The sequence below is a fragment of the Lampetra fluviatilis genome, chromosome 56 (assembly GCF_964198595.1).
Source record: "Lampetra fluviatilis chromosome 56, kcLamFluv1.1, whole genome shotgun sequence".
NCBI classification, from domain to species: domain Eukaryota; kingdom Metazoa; phylum Chordata; class Hyperoartia; order Petromyzontiformes; family Petromyzontidae; genus Lampetra; species Lampetra fluviatilis.
In genome coordinates, this window is record NC_136330.1 from 3,159,786 (window position 1) to 3,178,888 (window position 19,103).

At 55.3% G+C, this 19,103-nt stretch overlaps 1 protein-coding gene across 5 annotated transcripts in view; it reads right to left on the bottom strand.

Moving 5' to 3' along the window:
- LOC144950091 (fibronectin type-III domain-containing protein 3A-like) overlaps positions 1-19,103 on the bottom strand; it is a 148,718-nt gene that overhangs the window by 95,409 nt on the left and 34,206 nt on the right. For 3 of the 5 annotated variants that reach the window (XR_013640345.1, XM_078880115.1, XM_078880116.1), the window contains exon 3: positions 934-1,009. Coding sequence is in view for 3 of the 5 variants with exons in the window: in XM_078880115.1 (XP_078736241.1) it covers positions 934-1,009 (76 nt within the window). In the remaining 2 variants the exon portion in view is untranslated. Of the gene's footprint in view, positions 1-933; positions 1,010-4,990; positions 5,179-15,760; positions 15,929-19,103 lie in introns of those variants that run through there. The other 2 variants (XM_078880117.1, XM_078880120.1) reach the window with 2 other exon arrangements.

Here is a 19,103-nt window from a genome sequence, read left to right on the forward strand (position 1 = left end):
ACTTACACGATGACAGGGGTGGCTGCCGTTGAGGAAATGCCGAAGTTGGGGGGGGGGGGTTTCCAAAACTCGCCGGCTTCCTTAAATAAATCGCAAAAATTCGCGGAAACTTAAAAGCGTTGCCACCCTTTTGTCACGGCGATTCGCCAAAAAAAAAAGGGACCGGCTTCGCTTTAGGAGCGAATTCTCCCGAAAGCAACGGGGAGTTTTTTTAAACGTTTTTGTTCACTGCACTTACGCAACGCAAATTTGCCACATGCGCACAACTTACTTGATCCAAGTTCAAGGTAATTTACTAGGTTCCCCTTACGAGTGCACACAACAACACTTCGTTTGACTCGAATATACATTTCACGGTCGCGGCCTCAAAACGACACTTTTCCCTATCGCGGGCGAGCTCATGGGGCTTTCGATCCACGCGGGTGTACAGGGTCCCCCTCCCCCCCCCCCGACAAGGCGTCGTTCATTTCGGAGAAACCTTTCTGTGAAAGCTCAAAGAACTAAATAAGCAGTCCCAAGTGATTTCCCGCTCGGAATGAGCCACATTGGAGGCATTGGTGCTCAACATCCCGTTCACACCTGGCGAGCCAGTGATGGAAATTCCACATCTGTATGGCGGGGTCAAGTCCCCCCCACCGGTTTCATCGATGGGAGTTGAACTCGCAAACCTTCCGACCGCGAGCCACTCGCTCCACCAGTCGTTGCCACGAAGCCCCAACGCTGGCTAAACGTAGGCAGCGCCACCGCCCATGGTGGTGGTGGTGGTGGTGGCGGTAGGTCAGGGTGGTGGTGGTGGCGGTAGGTCATGGTGGTGGTGGTGGCGGTAGGTCATGGTGGTGGCGGTAGGTCAGGGTGGTGGTGGTGGCGGTAGGTCATGGTGGTGGTGGTGGCGGTAGGTCATGGTGGTGGTGGTGGTATCGGGGGGCGGCTTACCCTGTATGCACTGCACCGAGCCATCCTTGGCTCGTATCGTGAACGTCTCCCCAGGATTGACGTGCACCACGATCACCTGCGGCACACGGAGACGAGGCAGAGTCAGTACCGGACCGCGTGGATGCGCGCGCGGGGGAGGTGGCGGCCCCCCCCAACCTCCACACTCACGAGGGGGGGGGGAGAGATGAGCAGGTCGACGTAACCATCACTGCGCTCAGGCTCGGGCGTCTCCGCGAAGTCTCTCCACGGGTCTCGGTGCGAGGCCACGAAGCGCAATCCGTCGACGGACTCGCGTCAAGCACGCATCTACGCGAGTCTGCGGAGCTCCACGACAAGGTCAGCGTTGCGTTCCTCGTTCACAACGGAGGGAACGGAGGAGTCGCCGAGCCGTGGACGACGGGAAGAAGCGGCAATGCGCGGGCCGATGGGGTTTTTAAACAAATTGGCGGAGGCGGCGCGCGGACGATTCGGGCCACGGAGAGCAGCAGCAGCCGTCTGGCCGTACGCGAGCTTGCAAAAAAGCGCGGGCACGTGACTTACAGCGTTAATTCAGGCCGATTCGGTTCGCTTTCGTGCGGCACCGGGACGGGATCAAATAATTGGCACGTGTCTGGAAATCCGCGGTGGCAATTTCCATCGTCGGCGACGCGCAACCAGCCGTCAATGTTCCACGGAGGTAATTTCCTTGTTTACGGACAAAGGCCTCGGCGCCGCAGGGCCTCGGGGACCGTCGCCAGGAGGAGCGCCCCGCGGGACGACGCGCTCGCACCGTGGCGATATTCTGTTCCCGTGGAGAATCAGTCTCCAGGTGGGGGGGGGGGGGGGAAGGTGGGGGGGGGACACTCGTACGCAACCGTGAAGCTTTCGTGCGACGGGGGCACGAGTAGGCCTGCCGAGTGGGGCGCCACAGTGGCTAGGAGATGTTAACTACCTCGCCTGGTATACAGGAGGTCGTGGGTTCGATCCCGACTCTGACGCCTGCTGTATATTTGGAGTTTGCGTGTCTCTCTCTCTCTCATCATCATCACGGTGGCTAAGAGATGTTAACTACCTCGCCTGGTATACAGGAGGTCGTGGGTTCGATTCCGACCCTGACGCCTGCTGTATATAGTAGAATTCCTCTTAACGACCACCCCTGTTAACGACTAATTGCTTAACGGCGGGCCTCCATCGAGCCCAATGTGTAGTGTATAGAGTATGATGTTATCTATTTACGGTCGAAGGCTGTAAATTGGTTGAGGGGCGCCGTATGAAAACGACGGAAAGTGCAGCGTTCATCACAGATAGATAAAGTTGTGCGCTTATTATAACATTAGTCATTTGTGGCCGGGTTGCTTCTGAAAAAAAGCGACGTAGCTCAGAGGCCCCCAACTGGTGACAGAAAAAAAAGTGGTTAAAATAGTTTTACACTATGGGGACCGTTTCTTGCCAGCATCGAAATTTCAGAACGGGTTTTACCCTTTCTGGCAATAACACAGGAGGTGTTAAGATGTTAAAACACCAAACAGAAACCCGACGGCTACTGCAACATGCGACCCTGTCCGTCCAGAGCTACATTGGGCTTCCGGTTGCCAAAAGAATACGTTGTAAGGTCGCACTCATCACACACGCGCGCAAACAAAGTGCCTGCCACAAATGAACCACAATGCCTCATCGATCTCGTTAAGGAGCATAAACCACCAACACACCAAATCCGGTCTTCCTCGCAACAGCGGCCGCGGCTTTTGGCTCGGCCATCGAGCAAAGCCGGTGGTCACCGCACCGCGCGACGCTTTCAGATGCTCCTCCGCGAACATCTGGAACGCTCTTTCCGTCCGATGCGAGGAAGCGACCGGGAGGCCGTGCACTTTTTAATCGTTTCGATTGAAAAAACTCACTTCTTTAGAACTGCTTTTGTTGTCCTTCCCCCGCACCTTTGGCCACGTACGGTGCGCGAAAGAAGTTCGACACACATACGCACACGCGGGGCATACCACGTGACCGCGTGTGGCGAGCGGCACAAACCAACGGCGGAGATCTCTCGGCCCCGACCGTAGGCGTCAGTTGGTGGCGTCCCGTCCCGTTGCTCCCCTTTTCAAAGCGACCATCCCATCGCGAGCATCTCCCTTCAGTTTAGCACCCAGTCGGAGGCTTTCGCGACCAACATCATCCATAAGAGGTTTGTTTCGGGTTCGATCGCGTACATATATAAATGTGTCGTTAAACCCGCCACCGCCCGACACAGCCAATTGGTAAGGTTCATCACGTAAACAGAAAGTGTCCAATTCGTTACTAGTACGGCACTAACCGGCGTGTTCTTGAGCAAAGCCACAACATTTACAATCAGAGTACGACGTTTCGCCAGTAATTACAACAATCATCGGGCGACAGCCAGATTTCCCTTGACGATGAACGGCGCCGCCGTTTAATCCGCGTGGTGGCCCTGACGATGATTTGTGAAAACGAGGTGCCCCTTTGCGATAGTTTAAAAGTCGCCCCCCCGCCCGTCCGATCACCAGTAAACCCGCGTGTCCCACCGAGTACATCTGACAAGTTGCTCATCGTACCCAGGGCCAGGACCGTGCCCTAGCCGAGCGCCGTCTCTCCGCAGCTGCACCGGCAGCAGCCGTCTGGAATGCTCTCTCTCTCTCCCGCTGCTGCGTACTCGCAGGAGTGGCATGAGCATCCAAGCACCACCACCACCATCATCATCATCCACTTTCAAGCGACAGGTGAAGGCCGTCACCACCCATTTCATGGCCATCACCCCGTCCAAGCTGCCACGTGAAAGACTTTGAGCTCCGGCTCAGTGTTCCCCGATTGAACATTTCGTGACGATTCGCAAGATACGCGAGTGTGATAACGTACGTACACACGCACGCAGAACTTCTTTCTCGCCGTACGTTGGCCAAAAGTGGTCATCGGAGGTGCTGATAAATGAACTTTCTTTTTATCATCACCATCATCTTCTAAAATGTACATCGTCGAAATTCCGTCCCGCGTCTCCCACGCACGAGTGCCAAATATTTTGGCGGGAGAAACACAGGGCGCCGTGGTACAAGAAAAGCGGACTGCGACGGAATCGCCGATTCCTCGCCGACGTTCGCCAATCAAATGAAGAAGGGGGCGCGCGCGTCACACGACTGCTCGATCCCAGCATTGCCCGCCAACGAAACGATTATTTTGGAAACGGCTGGGCCCGATCAACTCCGAGTCGGGTGCCGGATCGACCGAGCGAAATCGATGCAAATTAAACCTCGACTCACGACCGTGCATGGGGCAATGACACTCCCGCCCCCCCCACCCCCCCTTTCGGCCACCGCCTTTACTTTCTTCCACGCACATGAGGAGGGGTGGGGGGGGGGGGCAAGATCTCCGATGGGCGATTTCGTCGGGTGCCTCCGACTGCATCGCTCTACGACGGCGCACCTTGCAACGTGCGGTGACGCCGTTGCCACGACGGGCACTGCCGCCCGCGCCGTGCCGTTGCCTTGATGATTCTCACGGCAGATAGTACCACCAGAAGGACTTGCGTGGAGATGGGAGAAGAGGATATTGCAAGGAATGAAAAAGTGAATGGACACGAAGGGGGACGTAAGGGATTTGCCAGAGACGGGAAGCCAATAGCCGTCGGCAGTTTGATTGGGAGGCGAGAGCCGCACTGAGCCTACAAGGCAACAAAACAAAAAGGCGCAGCTCTGCAATTTCTTCCCCGTGCAACTGCTGGCGGAATGGCTTCCACTGGAGGGAACTCTACAGAGAGGCGCTTTAGTGGGCATGCTGGCCCCTCCTCTTCCACGCTTGCCACACATCTTTGATAGAGGGTGCGGAGTTGCCCACGCTTCACCCCACCCACACGCGCGAGCTGCCGTCCGGCTGACCGTGCCGGATTCGACTCGGCACGCTCACGTCGCGAGCGGAGGGATTGACGCGAGCCCGCGGATCGCCACGACGTCACCGCCCGGTGAAAAACAGACGCGCCGGCCCGCCGAAACTACGGTGGCCGGGGAAAAGAGGAGGGGGGGGGCGGCGGGGGGGGGGGGGGTTTGGGCATGGAACCGATCGGGGAGAGAGATACCGCGAAAGCCGAAGGAGCGAGAGCCGAACGGAAGGTGAAGGGGGCAGGTTGGGGTCAGGTGGCGGTGAAGCCGAGCACCCGCTGAGGAACCCAGACGCCCGGTCAACGCGGCCCGCGTGGGGCTGCGTGAGCGGGCGGGCGAGCGGGCGGGCGGGCGTGGGCTGAACGCTAATGAGGAAGCCGCCGTTGCCATCACCGCCACTGTGCCAATAGCAACACGCACGCACGTCCTTGCAAACAAAGACGAAAGGAGGCGAAGGTGGAGCCCTGCAATCGCTCGCTCGCTCCGCCACCGCCGCCGCCGCCGCGATGAGAGGGCTCAAGAGAGAACGGGGCCTGCTCTTCGTCGCCGGCCAGACGTCCCGTCTGGGAAGAGGGCTGCTGTGGGGGGTAGCCACACTGCACCCCGCCGCACGCAAACCTGCCGAGCGACTAATCGTGGAAGAGCCAAGAATTTATTTCAGCCGGAGCTGTCCAGGGGCTGATCACTCCAAAAAATATTTTGCCTTTGCCAAAGCCCCACTGCCAAGTCTGGGTTTTGATGTCTGGGGGATTTGAGGTTGGGGGGTGTGGGGGGTGTGGGGGGTGTGGGGGGTGTGGGGGGTGTGGGGCTCCAGAAAATATCCCATGAGAAATGAACCCACGGATACCCCACGTGGGGTGGGGGAGTTGGGGGGGGGGGCGGAGAGACGGAGGCAGGATTCAGGAACCTGCCCCAGCACCGTTTCCAGCGCCACGCCGGGAGAATGGGAGCCCAGGCGGCGAGGGGCGCACCAACACCACCGCACACTGCAGCAGCAGCAGCGACAACAGCGGCAGCAGCAGCAGCAGCAGCGGTGGTGGTGGTGGCTTCCCTACGCACATCCTGCCTTCTCCTCATTGGCCGTCGCCGCCGCCGTCACCACCGCCGTCACCGCCGCCGCCGCCACCGCCGCGGTCCGAGTTGAGCGCTCGCAGGCAGGAAGCCGAGCGAGGCTGTCCAAAGGGCGCCAGGGTTCACGTGGAATACATTTTTTTTTTGTGGCGTGCGCGCAGGCGACGGTGGGAATACAAATTCAAAGGGAGGTGGAAATTCTGACGGGCGCGATACGCCCACGGAAACGTAACACCCTGCGTCAATCGAACCGACGGATGATGTCCTGTTTGACCGTACTTCACCACACTGGTCAGCCCAGGGTAATCAAGAGGGTTGCAGGGGGTGGTGCGGGGGGGGGGGGCAGCAGAGCTTGTCAGACCTCATTTAGATTCGAGACCTTCAATTAGCCAAGCGACGATCTGCTCAGATCGGTGCCCTTTATTGCACCGGGGGTGAGAACTCATTTAATGAATTAACTATTCACTCCCAAGCACTATTCACGATTTTCATTTTAGGAGGGAACCCCCACTGAGCTATGCAGCTCTTTCCCAGAAGCCACTCTGGCCACAAATGACAGCTCAACAAAGTGGATTTTATCATCGAGTGGAAATTTATAGCGGTGGCCAAATACTCTGAACGCACGGCCACGTCGATTCTAAATGTGGAGGGAAAAACCGGAGAACCCGGAGAAAAACCCACGCGACCACGGGGAGAGAGAGAGAGAGAGACACGCAAACTCCAAATATACAGCAGCAGGCATCAGGGTCGGCATCGAACCAAGCCCACGACCTGCTGCATACCCGGCGCGGTCCTTAACATCATCTCGCCACCGCGGCGCCCCTACAACCTGCGTGGAGGTTGTAAAACCCACACGGACGTTTCACTCGTGCGCGGGCGTTTCACTCGAACGCCGCGGGTCGCTACGATGAGTCGGAGATGGGGTGGTGACCCCCGTGCCCACATCCCCATTTGCAGAATTCCTCGCTTCCGCATTCAGTGAAAGCGCCACGGGCGTTTGCGGTGGCATTGCCCAAACCCCCCCCCCCGACTCCGTCCGATTCCGCCGTGCAGAGCGGCAGAGGCGGGGCGGAGAGCGGATTCCGCAAGTTGCCGTGCGGGTTCCGCGGCCCTGGGGAGGCCGCAGTTGCGTCCACGCTGCGCTCATCGTTCTCATGGGGGTCACCTCGGCCGGTTGACCCAATACATATGAATACATACGTGGGGTCAGTCCCGTAACCTCCTGCCAGCAGCGAGCCTTTGACAATTCACTCAAAAGTCCACCCAGCCTGGCGCCTGCGCTACGGTGACATCACTGCCACGAGCGCGAACGAACGCACGAACGAAGCAACGCACGAACCGCACGGCGGCCCAAGTCACGGCGTGGTCTATTTGTGCTCTGGATTTCTCGGTTTAAGAAGGCAAAGGGCACAGCCCTCCAATTGCAGAAGGTGCGGGCGCCGTGGAGAGAGCTCGCGCACGCACCTGTGAAGAAGAGACTCGAGGACGACGTCCGTGACAAAAAGCTTCGTAGCTCATCAGATTTCCTCTGGCATAAAGAAACATTTCCGATGCTGATACCTGGAAATATACGCCCGATCGGCCGGCCGAATTAATTGGATATCTCGCAAGCCAAGCAGGCTTTGGTTGTGCCTGCACCGGTGCTATGGACGGGTGGTCGCCCGTGTCCGCGCCAACGTGTCGCCCGCCCACCCGTGCGCAAACAGGGTGGCGGCACTGCACGATGGTCGAACGTGACGACGCAGCGGGGCGAGCCGGATCTGTGTCGCCGTGGCACCGTGGCGCCGTGCCTCCACGCGTTCCCGGCTTCGAGCGGCCTTCACCAAAATCCGGCACGGTGAAATACAGTCAAATTGAATTTCGGTGACCGGCACGGCGGAATTGAATGCACGACAGCGGGGAGAGACGTCCCCCAAGCCTGACACTACGGAGCAAAAAAAAAATGTCTCAAAGACTAAAGAAGGACTTCCCCGGGAGAAACGTGAACGCATTACGTTCCTACACCGTGATGTGTATTCACCCGGAGCCGCATTGACCAGCAAGGGGTGAAGTATGGTCGCACAAACAGGCCGCCGTGGGATGGAGAGAGGCCTTGATCCAGCAGTGGATAAACAAAGGGATGTGACATTATTATTATTATTGATCAGACAGGTTGATGACATTCACATTGCCATTCGAGAGATGTGCAATGGGCCATGCCTGCACTGGAAAACAGACACCATGTAAAATAATGGTGTAGGAAATAAAACATTTAAATAAACGCCAAGATAGAGGCACTGGCTGTGGGAATGGCAACAACGTTTTTGGGCGCTTGCCAAAACAATTACCTCGTTTATTTTTGCAATAATTACCAAAAGATAAACGCACGCATGCACGCACGCACACGGATTGATCAACTCTCAGCCAGCAACATCGCCGCTCCCCTGCACAGCCACGAGGAGCAGCTCAGGACACGACGCGGGACATTAAAATGCCAAACCCTTTCAACGGCCCCACTCCCACCGCCCCACCACGTAACATTTGCATGCGAGCATAATTCCCACACGCAAAATAAATATCCGATGCGGCGGGCGGGGGGGGGGCGGCAGTGATAGCGCTCCCGGCGAAAACAAACGCCTGCCGAAACCAAATTTTGATTCCCAGACGCGGCCAAGGGGCGATGCCCCCCAAACGGCTCCCCGGGGTTTTCGTGACCCCTTCATCAAATCGCGCCGAGCAGAGCGGCCAAGTACGGCCGAATCGACGCGAGCGACTCGCACGGGCGAGGGGAGGCCCCTTGTCCAGCAGTGGATTGGACGAGAGGGCCGACAGCAAAGACACAAAGACAAAGGTTCCCACCCTCGCCCCGTGTAGCCTTTAGAAGGCTGTTGGGGAGAGGGGCAAGTGCTGCTTGCGAGCACCGCATGAAAGCCGGGACGGCGCGTGAGCGGGGTGGGGTGCGCGTCAGCGCCACGCCCGGCTGCGTTTGTATCCCCAGTGCTGATGTGCTCATTTAAGTCCGAGCCCATCTGGGGAGAGGCCCGGGACCGGTTCAGATATTCGTCACCGATGTTGGCCGTGAGCGGGAATCGAAACTCGGGGTCACGGAGTTCGCCAGAGCAATCGCATCTCAACGACAAAATACAACAATCTACACACCGATTGGCCTACATTGAGCTATAAATGCTCTGACGGTGCATTGTGCTTGTACTGGTCGCCTTTTGGCGTCGTTCTCTGGTCTGACACTGGCGGTGAGACACTGGGTAGTGAGACACTGGGTGGTGAGACACTGGGTAGTGAGACACTGGTAGTGAGACACTGGGTAGTGAGACACTGGTAGTGAGACACTGGGTAGTGAGACACTGGGTGGTGAGACACTGGTAGTGAGACACTGGGTAGTGAGACACTGGTAGTGAGACACTGGGTAGTGAGACACTGGGTGGTGAGACACTGGGTAGTGAGACACTGGTAGTGAGACACTGGGTAGTGAGACACTGGGTGGTGAGACACTGGTAGTGAGACACTGGGTAGTGAGACACTGGTAGTGAGACACTGGGTAGTGAGACACTGGGTGGTGAGACACTGGTAGTGAGACACTGGGTAGTGAGACACTGGTAGTGAGACACTGGGTAGTGAGACACTGGGTGGTGAGACACTGGTAGTGAGACACTGGGTAGTGAGACACTGGTAGTGAGACACTGGGTAGTGAGACACTGGTAGTGAGACACTGGGTAGTGAGACACTGGGTGGTGAGACACTGGTAGTGAGACACTGGGTAGTGAGACACTGGTAGTGAGACACTGGGTAGTGAGACACTGGGTAGTGAGACACTGGGTAGTGAGACACTGGGTAGTGAGACACTGGGTAGTGAGACACTGGGTGGTGAGACACTGGTGGTGAGACACTGGGTGGTGAGACACTGGTAGTGAGACACTGGGTAGTGAGACACTGGGTAGTGAGACACTGGGTGGTGAGACACTGGTAGTGAGACACTGGGTGGTGAGACACTGGTAGTGAGACACTGGGTAGTGAGACACTGGGTAGTGAGACACTGGGTAGTGAGACACTGGGTAGTGAGACACTGGGTGGTGAGACACTGGTGGTGAAACACTGGGTGGTGAGACACTGGGTGGTGAGACACTGGGTGGTGAGACACTGGTGGTGAAACACTGGGTAGTGAGACACTGGGTAGTGAGACACTGGGTGGTGAGACACTGGGTGGTGAGACACTGGGTGGTGAGACACTGGGTGGTGAGACACTGGGTGGTGAGACACTGGGTGGTGAGACACTGGGTGGTGAGACACTGGTAGTGAGACACTGGGTAGTGAGACACTGGGTAGTGAGACACTGGGTAGTGAGACACTGGGTAGTGAGACACTGGGTAGTGAGACACTGGGTGGTGAGACACTGGTGGTGAAACACTGGGTGGTGAGACACTGGGTGGTGAGACACTGGGTGGTGAGACACTGGTGGTGAAACACTGGGTAGTGAGACACTGGGTAGTGAGACACTGGGTGGTGAGACACTGGGTGGTGAGACACTGGGTGGTGAGACACTGGGTGGTGAGACACTGGTGGTGAAACACTGGGTAGTGAGACACTGGGTGGTGAGACACTGGTGGTGAGACACTGGGTAGTGAGACACTGGTGGTGAGACGAGGCCATGAAGAAGGCTGCCGTCTCTGGTGTAGGCCAATGAGTTTCAAAGACGACGCGTCACAAATGACGAGAGCCACGTGAATGTTTGCATGTTCACCACAACCACTGCGCGTGCGGCTGATGCAGACTTGATTCCTTGCAAAAGCTCTCGATTTTGTGTTTGAACATCTCAGTACACAGCTCCTGTTCTATTGCCAGCAAGGGTAAAAGCTAGTGTTATTTTTTCATACTTTAAAACTGGCAAAAAAGGTCTCATTTTAATGGGACCTGTAGCACACACACGCACACTGCAGTGTACGGTGTATATCAATGCACCAATGTGACATCGATACACCATGCAGCATCACAGACTGATAGAAATTCCTATAAATATGCAAACACATAGGACGATCACGTGTTTTAAAAACACACACACATTAAGCAAATGCACAGGCATCCCATATGAACGCATACTTGTGACCACATATGTAGGTATGTGGTATACTCTTAGGTTTTTTCGGTAAGGTCACGTAGGTAAAAAATAAAAATTAAAAATTAAACTAGTAGAAATAATAATAGAAATAAAATAATAAATCACGACGTTTCGGAGGCAACACAAGTCTCTGTCATCATCTGAAACGTCGTCATTTATTATTTTATTTCGATTTTTTTTTTATTTTCACCTACATGACGTTACCGAAATCCTTGCAGTCACGAAAGCTTCAAATCTAGAATAGGTATGCGGTCCCTACGAAAAATTGCAAAGTGTACGCAAAAATATTAGACGTTAAATTTCGACTTAAAACTTTCGTGACTGCAGGAATTCATATTCTTTGGTTCTCTTGATAAAGTCAAGTAGATAAGAAATTAAAAAATAATAATACACAGTTGCAGTTGGAGGCTGGCCCCCCTTTTCTCGGCATCTGATGACGACTGCTTGTGTTGCGATCGAAACGTCGTTAGCTTTTGGTTTTTTATTTATATTTTTAAGTAATAAAGTAATGAAAATAAAACATAATAAAATAATTCTCACGACGTTTCGGCCACAACGCAAGCAGCCGTCACCTGAGGACGGCTGCTTGCGTTGTGGCCGAAACGTCGTGAGAATTATTTTATTATGTTTTATTTTTATTTTTTTATTACTTCCCTTCTACGTGACTTTACCGAAAGAACCAAAGACTATATTACACATTGTGAAAGGGCCCATCCAAATACACGCAACTTGCAACCCTTCAAATGAAATCCATAATTCATATGCACATTGATCACGTGAGTAATACACAAAGACAAAGATCCCCCGTATAGCCTTCAACAGGCCGTTTGGGGAAAGTGCTGCTGTGAGCGAGGAGCACCTATGAAGGCCGGCACGGCAACACTAATCGGGCGGGTGGCCAACACCACGCCCGGCCGCCTTTGTCTCCCCATCACTGTCCTGACATTTACACACCACGCCAGGTACTCATTTAAGGCCGGGGCCGACCCAGGGAAGGCCCGGGACCAATTCAGATATTCGTCAACGGCATGGACCACGCGCAGGAATGGATCTCGGGTCCGCGGGGTTTGTAGCGCAGCGCGCCGCCACCGACCCACCGCACCACCGGCCCCCGCACGGACGCGCTGGCTTACCAGCAACGCGTGACAGCCCCTTTTAACCAATCCGCTGCTGGATGAGGGTCTCCCTCCACTCAATGCCGGTCACGGCAGAGCAGAGGTCGCAAACGGGTTTTGATTCCGTACCCGTACCCGGCCGCACCAGGGTCGCAAATGGGTACCCGTACCCGGCCGTGTATGGGTACCCGTTCCCTACCCGTACCCTACCCGAAATGAGTGACAAACGGTGACTCACCAGTGACTCACGGCCTACCCGTACCAGTACCCGGCCGCACCAGGGTCGCAAACGGGTACCCGTACCCGGCCGGGTACGGGTAGCCGGGTATCGGGTAGGGTACGGGTATCGGGTACCCGATTGCGACCTCTGCGGCAGAGGCGCGAGGGGGGGGGGGTGTAAAAGGCGAAAGGGAGCACACAGGCGCGGAAGCATGGAAGTGCTGGACAGCTACGAAATATTGCCGCACTCACATCCGCTACACCCCACCACATAAATCGCCCCCGCAGCAGCCACGGCACAGCAGCAGCAGCCGCCTATAACACCTGTCTGAATGCTGGTCGTCTATCCAAGCGATTTCCTACTAATCTGGGTGTTTTTTTTTTATTTCACCCACACGGAGCTGTCGTCTCGCTCTTTTTTCAGAAGCCACCTGCCCGCAAATGATGGCTCAACCAAAGTGGCTCACCGTCACGTGGAAATTTATAGCAGCGGCCAAATGCCCTAAACGCGTGACATCGATTCAAAATGTGGAGGGGGGAAACCGGAGGACACCGGAGGAAAAAATCCACGCGACCACGGGGAGAGAGAGACACGGAAACTCCAAATACACAGCAGCAGGCGTCAGGTTCGGGATCGAACCCACGACCTCCTGTACACCAGGCGAGGTAGTTAACATCTCCTAGCCACCGTGATGATGATGAGAGAGATACACAACAAACTCCAAATATACAGCAGCAGGCGTCAGGGTCAGGTTCGAACCCACGACCTCCTGTACACCAGGCGAGGTAGTTAACATCTCCTAGCCACCGTGATGATGATGAGAGAGAGACACGCAAACTCCAATTATACAGCAACAGGAGTCAGGGTCAGGTTCGAACCCACGACCTCCTGTACACCAGGCGAGGTAGTTAACATCTCATAGCCACCGTGATGATGATGAGAGACAAGCAAACTCCAAATATACAGCAACAGGCGTCAGGGTCAGGATCGAACCCACGACCTCCTGTACACCAGGCGAGGTAGTTAACATCTCCTAGCCACCGTGATCATGATGAGTGACACGCAAACTACAAATATACAGCAGCAGGCGTCAGGGTCGGGGTCGAACCCACGACCTCCTGTATACCAGGCGAGGTAGTTAACATCTCCTCGCCACTGTGGCACCCTACAGGCTTCCAACCTGCTTAGCTTCCGTGATCTGTCTACGTGTACCCGACGTTTAAACAGCACATTCATAATGTGCTCCTGCCAACAATACTGTGTGACATTAACACAAAGACAAAGACCCCCCGTATAGCTTTAACAGACTGTTGGGGCAAGTGCTGTCAGCTAGCACCTATGAAGGCCGGCACGGCACACGAGGGGGCGGGTGGCCAGCACCACGCCACGACCGCCTTTGTCTCCCCGAGTAGCGATGTTTACACACCACACCAGGTACTCATTTGAGGCCGAGTCAATCTAGGGGGAAGCCCACGACCGGTTCAGATAATCGTCACCAGTGTTGGCCGTGAGCGGGAATCGAACTCGGGTCAGCAGGTTCATAGCGCAGCGTAGCGCTAACCGCTACATTCCCGCCACACGTAACATTAAAACAACCCACATGCGCACACACAAGTACGCACGGCAATGTGTATCGTACGAACGGTGAAAAAAAACCACCAAATCCCTAGACAGATTAAATAACCATAGATTGACAGATGACTGCAATAATTACATGAATACATCCAATTCACAGGACACACACAGAGCAAATGACTAGCACACACACACACACAGACTAATCAACCACAATGAACACACACACACAGCCGGAGTAATAATCATGCGATTACGCACGACCCGGAGACACACAAGACTGAATAATTAATTTAACACACGCGGACAAGAAAATTCAAATTAACAAAACACACGCGCACAGCCGTAACAACGAAACGAACGCACAGATACACACAACGAAACGAAGACGTAACGCTGTGTTCACGATACCAAGACGTGTGATTACACACACACACGAACGAAGCCTAAATAACCCAACAGGGACACAAGTGTGCGCGTGATAGTGTTTGTAAACACATCTGACACACACAGGATAAATAACCCAGCACGGCGTTGATACGACAATGACACGAACACACACACACGCACACATGCGCATCGGCTGTCATATTGACATGGCCACAGACACAACCGACAGGATAGAGCCCCCCACATCGCTGTAATGATCGCACGTCTTATTTACGCACAATCGCGAGACTAAACAATCGCCAGGCACGGAGACGGGTATCGCTGCAATAGCAACACGAGCACGTCCGATGCACGGCAAGCGAATAACCAAGACGACGCACGACACACAGATCCGTCGGGCATCTAACCCAAAGCGACGCACAGGCGACGCACATTTCCCGTGACAAGCATACGAAACGAATGCGATACAGAGACATCGCTGTGAAAACACGTCTGATACACGCACGCCACACACACAGTGAAAGGGACTCTGCGAAATAACCAAACCAACACACACGTACACACAGACATCGCTGTAAACAATCGCATGCGATGCAGACGCCGAGACAAAGATCCCCCGTGTAGCCTTCACAGACTTTTGGGGCAAGTGCTGTTCGCGAGCACCTATGAATGCCGGCACGGCGCACGAGGGGGTGGGTGGCCAGCACCACGCCCGGCCACCTTTGTCTCCCCAGTGCTGCCGTTTACACACCGCACCAAGTACACATTTGAGGCTGAGTCGAGCTAAGAGAGGTCTGGGAGTGGTTCAAATAATCATCGCTGGCGTCGGTGGCCAAGAGCGAGAACCGAACTCGGGTCGCCGGGTTCGTAGTCAGGACACACACACACACAGACGTCAGGACACACACACACACACAGACGTCAGGACACACACACACACAGGCGTCAGGACACACACACACACACAGGCGTCAGGACACACACACACACACAGGCGTCAGGACACACACACACACACAGGCGTCAGGACACACACACACACACACAGGCGTCAGGACACACACACACACAGGCGTCAGGACACACACACACAGTCAGGACACACACACACAGTCAGGACACACACAGTCAGGACACACACACACAGTCAGGACACACACACACACACACAGACGTCAGGACACACACACACACACAGACGTCAGGACACACACACACACACAGACGTCAGGACACACACACACACACACAGACGTCAGGACACACACACACACACAGACGTCAGGACACACACACACACACAGTCAGGACACACACACGTCAGGACACACACACACGTCAGGACACACACACACAGGCGTCAGGACACACACACACACACAGGCGTCAGGACACACACAGACGTCAGGACACACACACACACGCGAGCGCCTTCACAGTCCGCGCGTCTCTCCGTCTCCCGTGTCCCCGTGTCTCCGTCACTCACCGTGGCTCTCATTTTCACCACCATCCAGCCACGAGCAGCGCCGACGGCAGTCTCATGCCGCGAGCAGCAGCAGCAGGAGCAGCAGCAGCAGCAGCGGCGGCGGTAGCGGTAGCTGGCAACAGCAGAGGCGGCAGCAGCAGCCGCTTAGTGCCGTCCGCACCACATCCCCCACCGCTCCACCCTTCACCGACAGTCCCCCCCCCCCCCCCCGTGCAAGAAGAGGCACCCCACCAGGAGCCGACACCACGGGGCATGCGGAGGAGCGGCAGATACCGCCCCGGCCGTGCGCGGCGGCGCTTCGGTGATTAATCAATCCCCCACCCGCGCAAAAAAAAATATGAATAAACTTGTTGGCGGAGCAGCAACAGATTTTTCTTGTTGTTGCTGCTGCTGCCGCCGTTGTTTAATATTTATAGAGAAAAATACGGCGGCGGCGGCAGCGGCGGTCAACTCGTGCTCGGCAAGCCCTCACTCCGCAGGCAGGGGACCGGAGCGAGAGCCTCCGGACGGACACGCGGATCGCTCTCGTTCTGCTCGCCCCCCCCCCAAAAAAAAAAAAGACGGACCCCGCAAGCAGCGGCCAACGCCACCGCCGCCGCCGCCACCGCAACGGGATCCGGTGGGGGGCGGCCGAGGCTGTCGGACACTTCCCCCTTTTCCTCGGCTCTGAAAAAGAATGAGCGTCGCTCGCGCGCGCACGTAAATAAAACGCCTCGGCGGAGTCTGTGTTTTATTATTTATTCTTTCCAGCACCCCCCCCCCCCTCTGGCTCACCCCCCCCCGTGCCGTCGTTTAGCACACGGAGGTTGCCCGGGAAACAGACGCAACGTAACTACGGGGACTGTGCCATCTGCCACCGCGGATCTCGGTATCTTCCGTTGCGAGGGGGGGGCGGGGGGGAGGAGGGGGGGGCGGGGGGGAGGAGGAGGAGGGGGGGAGGGCCGTGGCCAACCGGTGGGAAGGCCGAACCCGACGGATCGAGGAAGCCTCCCCAACCACCGCCTCCGACTCACGTCACACGCCATGCACACACACACACACCATACATTCATACACACACCACACCATACATTCACACACATACACCATACATTCACACACATACACCATACATTCACACACACACCACCACACACCACACACACACACACCACACCACACCATACACTCACACACCACACACACCATACATTCACACACCACACACCCCATATATTCACACACCACCACACACCATACATTCACACACCACCACACCACACACCACACACACCACACACACCCACCATACACACACACACACCACCCCCTCTCCCAGCCTCTCTGTCTCACTCCTCCTTCCCCCCACCCCCCCCCAAGATTCCCACCACCATCCGATGCCGACGTTCAGCAGTGCCCCCCCCCCTCCCGACCCCGAATGTGCCAACAACGCATCCGCGCCCATCACCGTTTTCCACCGTGCTGCCCCCCCCCCCAGCTCTGCCGGAGTAAACCTGCCCCCCCCCCTCACCCCACAGCCGGCATTCAGCATCGCAAGAGGCCAATCGAATGCGGGGAACTGCCAGGGGGGGGGGGGGGGGGGGGGGAATAGGGGCTGGAAATAACTCGGAGGTGGTCGTGGTGGTTGGTCGGATGCTGGGAGATGCCCAGCATCCGTTTAAAAAATCCTTTATTTAATTTGTTTAAATCCTTCATTTTTAAATCCTTTATATTAAGTTCACTTGCGCGCTTGCTTGCTTGCTTACGACCGTGCAAATCTTTGGGTCGTTTTTTAACCCACTTCCCGTGATCCAAATCGAGCTGACATTTTCCACACAGACTGGTTGTGCGTAATAATTAATGTTAGTGAAAAATGTTTTCCAAAATTTTACACTTTTTAGGGCAAAAATATTATATTTAATTACCAATTGCTTAATGGTGCCATGCAATCATCTGACCCATAGGTGGCAGCCATCTCAAGCCAGAGGACGAGAGGACTCTAGCCGCCACGCATATAAAGGATTTATAATGAAAAACTTTGTTTTTACGGGTTATACTTGTTTTTCTTGAAACTTTCAGTCCCCCGATTGCCCCCCCTTCTGGGATCGCACCGCTGCTGCTGTCGACAATCCTCGATTTTCGCCCAGATCCGGAACGAAGGGAAGGCGGACGCGGAGCGGAGCAACGTGGACGTCCAGACTTAAGGGCACCTCGCCGCGGGACGCAAAGCGTCGCACGCATCCTGTCTCCGGCATTCCTCCCACAGGCCGATGCGCACCACATCTCATTCACGAATGGAAAAATGAAAGGGCACTTAAGCCACAGGAGTGCGATTGTAGCCATGCAGCCCAAACTATGGACCCTGGAGTAAACCCAGAGACACGTAGAGACACAGAGACCCATGGAGATGCATTAAACCCATAGAGACTCATTAGATACATCGAGATACATGAAAGACACAAAAGCCACAGGAGTGCGATTGTGGTCATGTAGCCCAAACTATGGACTGCAGAGTAAACTCACTGTGGTCTGCACTCCAACAGAGGAGGACGAACAGCTAAACGACACAAACTCTCTCTCTCTCCTCACTCAATCACTCTCATCATGGCCAGCAGAAGACCTCAAACATTGCCATTCAGCTCATGAACATCCCGCCATCAGACAGATTTCATCCCAAACGTTGCTATTGGCGTGATGACACAAGGTAACCTCCCCCCCCCCCCCCCCCCAACTGCTTTAGAGAACGGCCTGTGTAAGGAGATGTCACGGAGGTAGCTCTGAGAGATGCCTCTTCCTGTCCGCTCTCACGCCCCCCACTCTGCCACGGAGAGTAACGTCGGGTTGCAAGGCAGTCAAACCGATATTTTAAAATTCTCAGAATTCAGCAACATTTAATGCGGAACCGAGTGTAACGTAACGTGATGGGACTTTTTTTTTAATCATCAGTAACCGGGCTGACACCGACGACTCGGTAGAAGTGAGAACCCCGGCTTGACTACGAATGGCTTGCCTGGAATCAGCTGGGCACCGCTGAGAATCAAGGATTCTGAGAATCAAGGATTCCCGGCGATGTCCATCCGACACAATCGGCCATCCAGTCATTGAAAAAAAAAAAAATCCCAGAATGAGGAGGCTTTGGATTAAAAAAAAACAATGGGTCAGGATTCAAACTTCGGTGCGGTGCTCAGAAGGAATGCAGTTGAGATTCGGGCTCTTGCGGATTCCCGATAAATCGACGGCAGCGAGGTTCACGATCGCGGCTAATCGCCAGGGTCACCATTTTCGGGCGGAGGCTCGCCCCGTCGTCAAAAAACCAACGGTGCAATTCGTCTTCGTCCGCTCGTCGATTCTGACATCGATTCCT